General features: G+C 38.7%; 1 protein-coding gene across 1 annotated transcript in view; it reads right to left on the bottom strand.

Annotated features, from left to right (window-relative positions):
• Positions 1–1,895: 1,895 nt before the first annotated feature.
• NECAB1 (N-terminal EF-hand calcium binding protein 1) overlaps positions 1,896–13,940 on the bottom strand; it is a 54,619-nt gene continuing 42,574 nt past the window's right edge. The window contains exons 9-13 of the mRNA XM_085053170.1: positions 9,846–9,899; positions 8,313–8,425; positions 6,240–6,317; positions 5,137–5,228; positions 1,896–2,265 (exon numbers count right to left, since the gene is read on the bottom strand). Of these exons, the coding sequence (XP_084909296.1) occupies positions 2,237–2,265; positions 5,137–5,228; positions 6,240–6,317; positions 8,313–8,425; positions 9,846–9,899 (366 nt within the window). The 3' untranslated portion in view covers positions 1,896–2,236. The remainder of the gene's footprint in view (positions 2,266–5,136; positions 5,229–6,239; positions 6,318–8,312; positions 8,426–9,845; positions 9,900–13,940) is intronic.

Genomic DNA, 13,940 nt, shown 5'->3' with positions numbered 1-13,940 from the left:
GTTGTTTAAAGGTAGGCATCTGGTGTCATCTGTGACTCATTTGGAATTCCAGTCCACATGCTGCATGAGCCTGGAATAAATGACAGACAAAAACTAGAGGTAACTCATGTTGTCCTCAGCTGGGAGCTGGAGACCAGTTGGGGTACTCTACAGTACCCCTACTCTCACATGCACTAGATGCCTTTGTTTAGGCAACTAACTTGCTGATAAAATAGGAGCTGAGTTGCCTTGGTCATGTGTAGGTACCTAAATGTGATGCCTTTCTTAATCTTGAGCTCAGTCCTCATCACAATTTCTGGAATACAAGACCTTACTGCAGTGAACAGGGCTTGTTTGTAGTCTAAATTCTCCACTTGCAATTTCATATGGTGATTTTTTTGTTGAGAAGAAATAAAAATAGACAAGAAGGTATTTGATTGAACATGACTTTAAAGTTACTTTTTGGGTATTGTTTATAAGCTTAGACTGCTAAATGAATGGAGTGGTCATGTTGCATGTACAGCTTCTAAACCTGTTATGGAGGTGTGAGGTTGCAGTGGTTACTTCTGTGTCCTTGGACTGGTGGACACACCTCGGATGTAGGGCACAACACCATGACTTGTTAGGGAATCGAGTATTGCTACTTCCAGGTCTGATAGAATCATAGAATATCCTGAGTTAAAAGGGACTCACTTGGATCATCGAAGTCCAGCTCCTGGCCCTGCACAGGACCCCCTAAGACTCATACCATGTGCATGAGAGCTTTGTCCAAATGCTGCTTGAACTCTGTCAGGCCTGGTGCTGTGACCACTTCCCTCTTCCAGTGTTCAACCACCCTCCAGGTAAAGAACCTTTCCTAATGTCTAACCTCAATCTCCCCTTGTACAGCTTGATGCCATTCCCTTGGGTCCTGTCCCTGGTCACCAGAGAGAAGAGATCAGTGTCTGCCTCTCATCTTCCCCTCATCAGGAAGCTGCAGACTGCAATGTCTCCCCTCAGTCTCTTCCAGGCTGAACAAACCAAGTGAGCTCAGCTGCTCCTCATACAGCTTCCCCTGTAGGCCCTTTCTCATCCTCATGGCCTTCCTTTGGACACTAATAGCTTTATATCTCTTTTATATAGTTGTGCCCAAAACTACACACAATACTTGAGGTGAGGCTGCCCCAGAGCAGAGCAGGACAATCCCCTCCCTTGCTCAGCTGGCAATGCTGTGTCTGATGCACTCTAGGACACACTTGGCCCTCCTGGCTGCCAGGGCACTGCTGATTCATATTCAGCTTGCCATCCACCAGGACCCTCAGGCCCCTGGATGTGAGAGCAGTCTGGCTGTGACATGTCACCCCACTGATGAGCAGGTTGATTGAGCTGACCAGGCTGGCTAGCTTGGTGTCCCTTTCCTCCCTCAACTCTCCATGTGTGTCCCTACCAAAGCTGCACATGGGTTAAAGAGGGTGATCTCCCCCATGGAGATGATGCTGTTCATAGGTCAAGGGTACACAGTAGCCCTGCTCCCCTGCTAGAACCTCCAAACAGCTCAAGGTTTATGGTTATTTATGCTGTAACAGCAGTTTCTCTAACGACTTTGCAGTGATCTGCCAGAGATCTAAGGAAAATATTTTCTGAGTGGTCAGGACACGGAGGTTGTGAAATATTAAGTCTGGGGATCTATAGTGACAACAGATAGGCAGATACGTTTCCTCTTGCGAGAGCAAGGGCTAGAGTCTGTTGAGAGAAGATAGTGCTGCCTTGTCTCATTGGGAGCAGAAAATATCCTGAGGGAAGTTCTGTATTAGCACAAAGAGTTGTCCCTATGTTTATTCTTTTAATTAATGACTTACAGCTCCTCTGCAGATATGTATGAAAATGTGTGTTCAGGTTCATACTTCTTTCATTTGTAAAAGGAGACCATAGCAGCGTTAAGTAATGGTTGTTTATTAATGCAATAATAAAACTTTTCACAAATATTTAATCATACAAGACATGCTTTTTTTGTGACAGTTTAGACTGTATATACAAAATAAATAGTTTATCACAGTTTTCTTATTTCAGTGTTTAGAATGCATCATTTCACTGAACTAGTCACAAGAAGAGAAGGTAATGAATACACAGTTTTCCAGATTTTAGAAAGGATAAAGTGGAAAAGATCCCATCCGTAATAACAAACATTATCACATTGTAAATTCACCTGTACACAGCAATATGAATGTTAGTGTAATGAAAAACAATACAACATTAACATTACTTGGAACCACAGCTTCTAGTTGTTATTGAGGACCCACCACGATGCTGAAAGAGAGAAGAGTTTATTTGTTTACATAAATAGCATTTCTCTTTTGACCTCTGCTAAAAATCCTAAATAAAATAGTTATAACGTATATAGAGAAACATTTGTTTATATATGCAGCTGATACTGGTGAGACAAAATACTCAGAATATTTGGAGGTCTGAATATAAGTGGTGGGAAGGTGGCTTTATCTCAAGAATTATATGTCCTTTTGATAACACCCAAAGAAACATTAAGGTGTCATAGGTGCAGTTGCATAGAATTAAGCACCCAGATCCCAGAGCGCAAACCACATAAATCCTCGGTCTTGTGCTGCTGTGGGTGTCAGTACTTAAGATGAACACTATGTTCCCTGGGTGGTTGTGTTACCTTTAATGACTCGCTTTCCTGGTGACATTATTCAAATCTGGTGGGTTTTTTACACAAGTCTGAGGATAAATAGCATTTTGTCCTCAAAAGCAAGAGAATTGATGGAGTTGTAAAATGTCATTCCCATAAAAAGTTCTGTAATTACCAGATCATAGACAGTGCTGGGATGAAACCAGTTTGTGTTTCTTCCCCACAATCTAGCCTTTGGCCTTTTGAAATGGAACCTTATGCAGAGAGGAGCCACCAGATTTATAGAGATGGGAAGGAAAGAAAGGAATTGTTGCTGTATCTGAGATGCCAAGTGCCCTTAGCAAAGGGTGGGTTTCACCCTACACAAATTCATTAACAGAACTTTTTTCTTGTGTATGTATCCGTAAGTGCTTCAAATAATGCAATTTTAGGTGAAAATTATTCTTCATGAAGAAAAATGATGAGAAGATACTTAATACTTCCTGAATTTGGGTTATGACAGCCTAGTAGTCTCTAGAACATTAGTGGATTAGTGAATTCCAGCCCCCAGAAATGCCAATTTAACTATTTATTTCATGGATTATAGTGCTTTAAGAGTTGAAGTGCTGAAGAGTTTTCCCCTAGCTTATGTTTTCTTCACCCAAAGACTCTCTAGGATCCTCAAGTTCAGATCTTGTGTAAAAATGAGACATTCATTGAAGGTGAACTGGGTAATTCATGCCACTATGGTAGATTGGCTGAAGTAACTGGGTGAGTTAACGGGTGTATGAATGGTTATAATAGGTTGTGGATCCCATTAACTGATGGTAAATTCATTTTCTTTAGGATAATACTGGATCAAACAGTCTTGAAAACTTGTCTTCCTGAACATTCTTGGCCATGTAAGTGTATCCTTACTACTTTTAATTAATTGGTAAAGACTTACATGTTGTAAACTTTGATCAAATCAGATTCAGATTACAATTTGCAATTGATTCAGTTCTTAGCTACCTGGATGTGTAAAAGAAGTTTGGAAGTTTCTCAGCTAGGGTAAATTTGTTTTCAGAATACAGCCTATCTGTGTTCTAATTGCAGACAGGTAGGGGTTTTTTTCTTCTGATTTTACAGCGATATCACTTTATGGTGTCTAAAATTATTTTGTAAATTGTACTGGTAGGATTGCAGCCACCATTCTTTACTTCAAGAACATTTTCTGTCTTCCAAACACAAATATGATTTGTACAGATCAGTTGTGGGAAGCACTTTCCATGAAACAGTTCAAATCACTGCACAAATTTCTAAATTACAGGTAATGTATAAAATTGTACAAAGAACTGTGAGTGCATTAATTCCCATTGCCCCCCACCCCAGCAAGGAGAGCACAGTGAGAAATGCTGTTTCTATGGCAACTGTCTGCCAGGATGGAGTGCTGCAGACTGAAATCCTTCTTAGCAGGCAGAGTAAACGCTTTAATGAGTACTTGGAATCCAATTTCAGACACTTCCATATTTAGACATTTAAAAATTATGTTTGCATTTTATTTTCTGTTAATTGTACGCTACCCGTGAATAAACTGCCCTGGAACACTGCTGGATCATATGCAGTCTCTTGGATACAATTTTGGGAAAAGGCTTCATTGTTTCCTACAGTCAAGTTTCTCTTAAATCCAGCAATATCCCAGTAAGATACAAGATTTACAGAGATTCTTGGTTCATTAACTGCAATCTCCTGATTCTGCAGGAATCCCTGGCATATAATTTTGTGTCCAGATCAGGCTTATGAGGTCTGAAGATGTCTTGGCTGATTCCTTTTAAGGAGAAACCCCAGGTACAGGATTACATTTATTTTTCTACTAAGTGGGCTTTTAGTATTTTAAATGTAGTCTGTACTCAGACATACAGAAAATTAGGGCTTCATTGTAATAGATATGTGTTCCCTAAAATAAAAATAAACAACTTGCTGTCCTCTCTCTGTAAATATGGGACTGATGCTTTCTTTGCTTCATCCTGCACCTCTACTGTGTCTTTGAACTCTCATTTCTAGGAGAAAGAAGATGTTACATATTCACTGATTTGTATTAGAAATAATAATTTGAAATCTTTACCACTTGTTTTTTTTTAATGTAGCAGGAAGTATGTACAATAAGTAGGTTAGTAAATATCAATTACTAGTAATTAAGGCTCCCTTCAGTCAATGTAAGTAGGAATAATTTGAACTGTTAATCAGAACACATTTTTTTCCTTGAAAAGTTTAAACAGGGTCTATTTTACCATTCACAATTAGTATTGTTTATTCTAGATATTTTCTTCAATAGTGTATGTTAGTGTAGCTTCACACTATGTAAAATAAAACATTGTGGTTCTTCTCCTTGCTGATGCATTTTATGTTCCTGTGGTTAAAATAAAAAACATTTGGAGTCCCTTTCTCCTCTATACTTTACCAAAGAAGATCTGACTGAGGGTGATATTATGCGGTGGTCTTGCATGTGGAACATACTCATATAGTAAAACCTTTTCTATGAAACAAACAAAATAATGTGAAAAGTTGGTATTTACCAGGAACTAGCATTGTTGTGATGAGCTCTGGAGTTTCCAAGAAATCAATATTACTTCTTTGGAATGCCTTGCTGTAATTCATTTGAAGCTGGCTAAGTAATTGTAAAAAATAAAAATACAACAAGTTTTTTAAAGAGCCTCAATTTTTTAAAAATGAGCATTAGCAATTTTACAATTCATGCTGTAACAGAGATTCTGTGCTTCAAAACCTACAGTGATAGTGGGAGAGGAGACCAGATAAGCTATGAAGTGCTTGCATGTTATATTAAAAACAGATTTCCTTCTGTGCAGCTCACTGTCACTCTGATGCTCATCTCTTGTTTGTGACCCAGCACAGTGTTGATGGGTGTAACCAGTGCTCTTGAGTCTTTGTGATAGGAAACCAGTAAAACTGGGCTTTTCGTCGAAGGAAAGCAGCTAAGCTTCAAGAGACTTCTCCATCTCCCGAAGAACAGGTTCTGTCTACAGACTCAGGATCATAGGGTTGGTTTGTTAGAGTTGTTTTAAACTAGATGTGGATAAGGACAATCTTTTTGTCTCTACTCAATTTCTTAATCATCTGCCTGCCGGAGGCTAGAATTCAGCTGTAGGATTTTTAATCACTATAACTTCAATTTGGGCCCAAAACAGACACTCTGGGAGTTTGTTGGATGGGTTCCTGTGATGGGGATTGGGAAGTTTTGGGAGAGCTCCCCATAACTACTTGCATCCTGAAGTGTGCTGTGGGGTGGCACACCTTCTGTTTCAATAATTTGGTATTTTTGTTTCTTCTTTGCCATGAAGCTCTGGTAATATTGCTGTCTTCCTGGGTTTTTTGTCTCTCATGAACTAACATCCATCTAATGCTATATCTACATATACTCACTTTCAGACTGTTTCTGTTTCGAATCACCTTTCTGACATTTTTGTTTGTGGTTTGGTATATATAAGTCTTTAGCAACTGAAGTATTGTTCTGAAATATTAATTGTGATATATTTAGCAAAAGATCAGCTAGCAGTATTTAAAGTGATTTGTACTCAGTCTTTCTACACAGTTGATTTCTAACCTTCAAAACTTTATGTATTACAAAAAAAAAAAAAGTCACCAAAGCCCTGACACTTACCTCTTCCAGGCATTGCTGTTTTCCCAGAACTCATAAACAATGAAGTGGAAATTACTTGGAAGCTTCTGTATGGAAACACTAAGAATTGTACAATAGAACTAATTTAATGAAACACATTTATTGAATAAATAAAAATTATTGGGCATACACAGCTTTTTCCAAACTGCTTATGAGTAGGACCAAACACAGTGATTTTTTAAAAAAGCCCCACGAAACAAAACAACATAACCAAAGCCAAAAAACACCCCAAATAATAAATTTTAAAAAAGAGTGATCACAGTGATCATATACTGCAAATTATCTGAGATTAAAAAATCCTTGTAGTATCTTTATTTTTATTAATTAATATTTTATATTACTACACTTATCATGAAACTAATTTTTCATATTGCTCCAATAGTGTCATTTATCTAAAGAAATGCTAAACAGAAAATTAATCAAACAGCTGTTCAGGGAAGATCAGCTAATAAGTAGAAGTTATGCTTTTGTATGAGAGATGCATCAAAGTGTCATAGAATTTAGGTGCTTTGAAAGTAAATAGAGTAAATGAAGCATATATATATAAAATGGAGTATAAAACCAGATAGGCTGATATCTGCTGCAGATACACTTTTGAAATAATGTTTTGGGTACTACTACTTGTTCTTAAGTTATTCAAGTAACAGTTTATCAAGGGTGAAAAATGGCCCACAAGAATATCTGTTGATCCTCTGCCCAGACTCAACATGCTTATTATCCTGACCATAAAAGCTTTAAAGCATGTAGGGTGCTTATGTACTTGGGTACTCAGATTGGTGTTTAGATAAATAGCACAGAAAGTTTATATACGGATTTCTCTGAGTGCCCAAGTGTGAGATTGTTAATTTCACTAATTATGTGCTTGAAAACTGCTCTCAGTTTATACTTCATGATGTAGTAAGCAGTGTTTTGTGATTTATTGGTTTTCTCCTGCTGTATGTGTAAGTGCATGGTAAAATGGCAAAAATATCAAAAGCTGTTGGAAAAAACAAGTTACTGTCAATTATAGCTATAGCAAAACCCATCCATTAGGTAGCATTACAGACTTATCAAATGCCTGGAAAGAAAGAACTTTCTGCCACCATTTGTTAACTTGCATTTTGAAGTAGTGTAATCTCTCTTCCTTGACAAGTCTGCAGTGACTACAGTGTTTTGCTGGGAGGGGGCCAGGAGGGCTTCTCATTTGTTTTTTTTCCCTACCTCTTGGCCAACAAGAGTATTTTATTTTCCTCATCTGTCTACCTTTACAAGTGAACCACTGCAGAAATATCACTCTTCTTTCAGCTTAATTTAATTTTTCTGGTCTGTGTGAACACTGCTGATAAAATCCTAAATGTGATAATCTCATAGCAACAAGGCTCTTGAATTAGGGATCTGATAGGCAGTCTTTGAAGCCCTTGAATACATAGGAAGATCCTGTATTGTGTACACATTACAAAAATTTCTTTTTCATAATGGTCTGTAGTATGTAGTAGATCTCTCCACTATGTTAAATTCAGAAATTGGGTACAGTGGTAAGCCGCTAAAATTTATTTAATTCTAAAAGGAACAAAGTAGAAAAACAGTTTCATTGAAAATTTTACTTTTTAATTTTTCAAATTCTTTATTATGAATTAAAATTTTACTAAGATAACCTAAAGGGAAGATTCTGAAAGCTTCAAAGCAGAGAACTTGCAAAGCGGGGAAGTTGCAAACAACTAACTTGCTCACCACTGCCAGATGAGCACAAATGAAGGATGGCAAATGAGTTTTCCAATAAAGAGTCTCAGCCTAGGAGCTTCCAGAAGTCAGGAATTGACGACCTGCAAAATTAACAAGCCTGAAAAGACTTTTTAATATCTTTGGGATAGTACTGTCATTTTGTGATAGTATTTAAAACTGCACATTCTGGCATCTCTTTCTAGTTCTAGTTGTCTTTGAAAAGCTCTGTCTTACACACACACATAAACCACCACGAAAGGTGTTATAGGTTCTCTCTTCATAAATAATCCAAGTTATTCAAGAAATGAGACTATATTCCTTCCTTCAGCCTAAGGACAATAACACTGTACTTACTGCAAGCAGCCACCTTGAGCAGATGCAGATTCCACATACTGCTTCAGAGCCAGACGGAATTCCTCCACTTTTTCTTCTATCACAGACATTTGATGCTGAACGATCATTATGTGCTGATACAAAACCATTACAATATTACTGCCATATCTTCCTCTGAACTTCTTGTACTTTTAACTCAGAAAAGTGTGTCATGAAACAATACAAACCACAATCATCAAAGAAAGCCCACAAAAGTTCCTTTGAAATTTGCACTTCCTGTTTTATTGATCCAAAGTGGAGAAGCAGAAATATTCAGGCATGGGTTTTATGTCTAGGCATGAGTGTTCATTTCAGACAGCTGTCCTCACTCTGGGTGAGACAGTCTTCTCAGAAGAGGGCAAAGCAAAGGTTGATCTTTGAGATATTCAGTAATAAAGTCAGTGTGTTTCCTTTATGAATCTGTATGCTAGCAGGTGTGAGGTTTGAGATAAGAGTGTGTCCCCACAGTCTCCACTTGCTTTGTTTGCATTGTTGCTTTCATTGAGGTTCTTTCATAGCTTTTTACCTTTTAGAGCCCTGACTCTCACTTGAGCGAGTTGCCTAAGATAGCCCCTGTTAAGTGATGAACAGAGAGGGGGTTTTCTTTCCACAGTTCTTCAGGAAAATGAACAATCTTTATAAACAGGACTGTGGAAACCCTCAGCAGCACAGAAGACCTATTTATCCTGAATGGGTATACTTATCATTTAGCTCTTTCAAATAGTTTACTTATTGATTCATCTATTGAAACTTGTCGACTTTACTAATGGAATATTAAAGCAACACTGTGGGCTTCTTCATGAATACAACTTAATTTCTTGTAGAGGTTTTTTACTTGTTTATTATGTTTTTGCCTTGATTATTAATACTGTAATATCACAGATTATAAGCAGCTGGTGTAGCAGTACTGCATAATCTCGTTTTAAAAAAATCTAGTGGAACTCCTGTGATAAAATAATGATCCAATTTAATGGATCATGTATTTTGGTTATTTTTTCATGTGTATTTGATTTGCATTTTTTTAGGTTCAAAGCTCTGAATTTAGGAGTGCTAATGTATCAATATTGGCACATAAACATATTTACAGTACATTTATTCTTGGTCACGATTTTGGTTGTGTAGGTTGTAATATTGATTACTGCTTAGCACTAGGTACTATTCCATTTTTCCTGATAAGATTTCCTATAGCAGTTTTTCGAGGGAGGGAAGCTGTAAAACTATGATTTAAAGCATGCATGCAGCAAATTTTTCTCCTTATGTGAATTAAGGTTTTGGCTCACTCTATCCTTTGAAAACAGAGAAAAAAGTTAATATAGAAGTTTTTCCCACATATTTTAAGTTTTGCTCTGTTGCTTCTTGCATAGTGTATTTTGCTAACTGAAATGGATTCCTGACACTGGAAAAAGTGAGGATAAAGATTTTTTAGATTGTTTTTTAGCAAAAAAGACCGAGTGTGTTCTCAATGCCTGATGTCCAAAATCAAAAGTCAAAATCATTATTTTGGAAAGTACTTACAGATTTTGCGTTTTCTTCCAAAACTTCCTCTTCAAATGGCTCAAGCTTTAGGTCCTTTAAGGCAATTGAGAGAAAATAGAAATTGTAGGAGTCAGTACTGCAGCCCTATTCTGCTCTTACATTTCTAACAAACTATTCCAACAGCTAGATTCTGTCTTGAGCAGTTATAACTAAATCCCTTCTTTATTAGCTCTAAGTCCAACACAAGTGTTGTTTACAAGATCTTACATGCCTCAGTGGTTAATTCTAGCCTGGGCTGTCTTGTAAAGTATTTTTTATGGTGCTTGGCAGGCAATTTTTCATTTTAACAAATCTGCTTATTCCCAAATGTATGTTGGACTTCATTGAGAAAAGACAGACATCCTCTCAAATTGTCACATGGACTGTGGAGATGAGCAAGAATGGTAATTTGAAATGATCTATTAGCTACTCTTGTGCAATCATAAAACTTTACACAGAAGAAACTTCCCTACAGGGGATATGTGGTTGCAAAGGGCTGTTTTCTAGCATTGAAGGAGATGTGCATGATGGTCCAAGTCAGCTTTCTGAAGTGCTGCCCTTGCTGTGAGGATGGGCTGGGCAGCAGCAAACAGGTGTGTCTGTCAGTACACCTGGTACACAAACTGGATGTGAACTTCAGGAATCAGTGATTCACATAAACATCAACCACTGGTGCGCACAAAATCATTCTTTACTTGCTAGGCACATCCAGTGCCTCCTAACCTAGTGACATTACGATTATTCTGAAAAATATCTATGTGCCTGAAAGAAAAATGGATGGATTTGCAATAAGCAGCTAGAGCAAAACACACTCTTTGTTAGTGGTGCTTTGTTTCTCACTGAACACAGTTCTAGTGCAGCAAAGAGAAAAATTTTCTTCCACTCCCAGTGTGGGTGTGGATTGATTAACTTCAGGTAGCAGCTGTTCTGCCAGCACAGATGCTGTACTCGCTGAAAAGCCAACAAGAGATGTGCAGGCAGAATTCAAATGAACAGAGGGCCTCCACCAGCAGCAGGTGGCAGAGTAAGGCAGGAGTGAAGTACTCAGAAACTGCTGTGTAGTTGTACATCTCCTGCAGAATGGGGATAGAAAAGCATGAGATATGTGTGTGAAGGGAAAGACAGCCAGCTTTATTGTCACTGCAGACACTTCAGATAAAAAGACTGAGGGAAAAATGTGCATTCCTGTAGTTCTATACTTTCACTGCCATTTTTTTCTTAGGAAACATATGGAAAAAGAGAGAAAAGGAATGATTCAAGTCATACTGCAAACTTTCTCTAAAGGTAGCAAGAAAATAATTCTTTCCTAGAGTAAGTAAATTTAGAACTAGAGTGAAAAGAGACAAATTACAAAACTGATTTGTGGTTGAATTCCCCTTTGAAAGAACACAGCAGAAGACTTAAATAACACTAAATCTACCCATCACCAGGTAGTTTTCCAGTAGGAGCACTGATTCATATCTTGCTAGCCCTCTCAAGGAGTTAATCTATAGCAGTTCTTCAGTAATGTCATTAGGCGGAGCATGGCTGCATGGAGACCTGGCTCTGCACAGCCTGTGTGACCTCAGAGCCTGTGAGCTCTGGCACATGGTCCCCATCTCTGTGCAAAGAGGGCTCATGCTTGGCTTTTGAGCCTGAATGAAGTAGCCCAGTATGCAGAACAGAGGTCCTGCCAGCCCAGTACCACACAGCCTGGAAATAAAAACTGATGCAGCTAAGAGCTGGGGCTTTAAAATGCCTCTGCAGTCCTACCTCACCTCAGCTGAGAAGTGGTGGCTTCTGAAATTGTCTTTTCAACAATTTCAATTGTCAATTGCGATCATGCAATTCTTTCTAATCTCTTTCAAGGCAAAGTCAAAAAGAGGGGCCTGTAGTAGCTGCTGAAAGACAGCTGGTATTTAACACCTCTCACAGTCAGACATGGCTGTGAGATACAAAGTCAAGCAGATGCAAAGTTAGGCAAAGGTGGATATAGATAGGCTGTCTACTGGAAAAATTAGACATTGCTGTGTTTTATTAATCAAGTTTTATATTGAAAAGGAGGTAATTATGGGAGTTCTATGCCCTGTCACTGTTTTCTTTTCGTACTGAGCTCCTTTTCAGACTGAGGTTCTCTGTCATTTGATAATTTTATAACATCCTTGTTGTAAGTTTATTTACCACAAAATGTTTGTCTGTTTTCTGTAACATTTGCATTGAATTATTGCTGTATGCCAGGTTAATTTTTTTTTTAAGTAGCACCCTTTTAAATGTTTTCTTTTGGGATCAGTCCATGTCAGGTAGCAACTGTGGCAGGGCAGTGATCTGCTTTTTCCAAAGCAGAGTGAGGAGTAAAGCCAATCTTACCTTTCATGGTGGACTTTGACATTTCAAAATCAATTTATATCTATTCAGAAAAAACAAGTTGCTACTAAAATGTCATCTATGCAGCAACTGCTGTGTAATTGCCTTTCTCATGCAGAAATGACCTCCGGGAAAAAGCAGTTGGATAGAAGCTCATGGGTATTCCCTGGCCAGAGCTCACTGGACTGAGCAGACTACGGAGCAGAGTGAGAAGCTGACAGAGGTTATGGACAGTGCCACAAGGAATGGGTGAATTTCACAGCTGGTTAAGGAGAAATGATGCGAGAGACTGTTGGACTGCAGGGAGAACCAAAGGGAATACTGGGCTCCCTTTGGAGCAAGGCCAGCAGTGATGGGGGTGACCATATGCAGCTAATCAGTAATAAGGCTGAGAGAACAGACATACCAAACTGGGACCAAAGGGGAAAAGTAATTAGGGGCAGTTTTTTATTTGGGAGGGAGCAATGGCAGAGAAAGGTCAGAATGCTTCTTTTGTTGAGCCTGTGCCAAGTCACCATCATTTATTCGGTTTTTTTTTTTTTTTTGGTCAAATCCTTAACTATTTTCTGAGGATGTAACTTGCTACTTGTCTGAGCCAGTGCCTGGGTAAGAGGTATAGGACCAGGCACAAATACTAGATGATAATGTTCATGGGGGAATATCCCAATCAGGGGGGAAGAAAGAACAAGATCAGGCTGTTTCATGTTCCTGCAAGTGCTGCCTGGTGTGGGTGCTGGTGAAGAGACCCATGCTAATGTCTTTGGAGTACAGGCACAGTCTAACTGCTGGTCAGCATTGACCTGTGGGGAGAAGCAGCATCAGCTGGGACTGGAGCTACTCCTGGATCTGAGAGCACTTCAGCCTAAAACCTCACCTCTAGTGAAGAAGGAGGAAGAAACACCCTGGGTCCCAAAATCATCCACTGAATTCAGCCACTCCCATGGTGCCTATCTGAAACTGTCTGTCTGTCCTTCAATAGGGAACATAATGTAGAGAACAACTCAGGAATTTATAACCTTACTTTTTCCTCTGCTGTTCTTTCTTCTCCAAAAAAAAAGGAAGTCATCACATGCAGATTATAAGGCAGCTTTTGAACACCAGGGTAGCAATCAAGTCTGAATAATAATTAAAAAGAATAAATATTTTCTGTATTGACAGATGTGGCTCAGGATTTTGTAAGCCCTGGGAAGCCTTTGCATTGCTGCCTCAGATGGTTCATTTGTCTGACTCCTGGAGGGCTCCACTTTGGTGTGGAAACCACAGGTGGTTTCTGGGCTTGGGAGGTGCTGCAGCAGCTCCCAGGCAGGATTTGCATCAGATTTTGGTTGAACTGCACTGACAAGGAAAGTGTTTTAATCTTTATAAATGAGTATTCTCTGATGGGAAAGGAGGAAACAATAGTTTCTGTCAAGCGTCCATGGGAAAGTTTGGAGAGGAAGAGGAAAATATTAGATCCTGAAAGAGGAAGCTTGTAGCATGTTCCCCAAAACAAGCATAACTAAATACATTAATTCTCCAGTCATAGAATAATGCAGCTTTTCACATCTTTATGAACAGTTGAATCTGTGGTGATGGGAAGGGGAAAGGGAAGCGTGGAAAAACCATGTCATGGTCTCATGAAATAGGAAAGAGGGAGGTGGAAGAAAAATGTAGGCATTTAGTGAGTGTTATCTCTCATACATGATATTGGAGTGTCACTCATTTATTGGAATGACTGCAGGTGGGGCATTGCAAACATTTGTTTTAAAGGAT

The sequence above is a fragment of the Lichenostomus cassidix genome, chromosome 2 (assembly GCF_008360975.1).
Source record: "Lichenostomus cassidix isolate B80296 chromosome 2, HeHo_3.0, whole genome shotgun sequence".
Classification (NCBI taxonomy): Eukaryota; Metazoa; Chordata; class Aves; order Passeriformes; family Meliphagidae; genus Lichenostomus; species Lichenostomus cassidix.
Note: the sequence above shows the minus strand (reverse complement) of the source record. Positions and strands in the feature narration are given on the sequence as shown.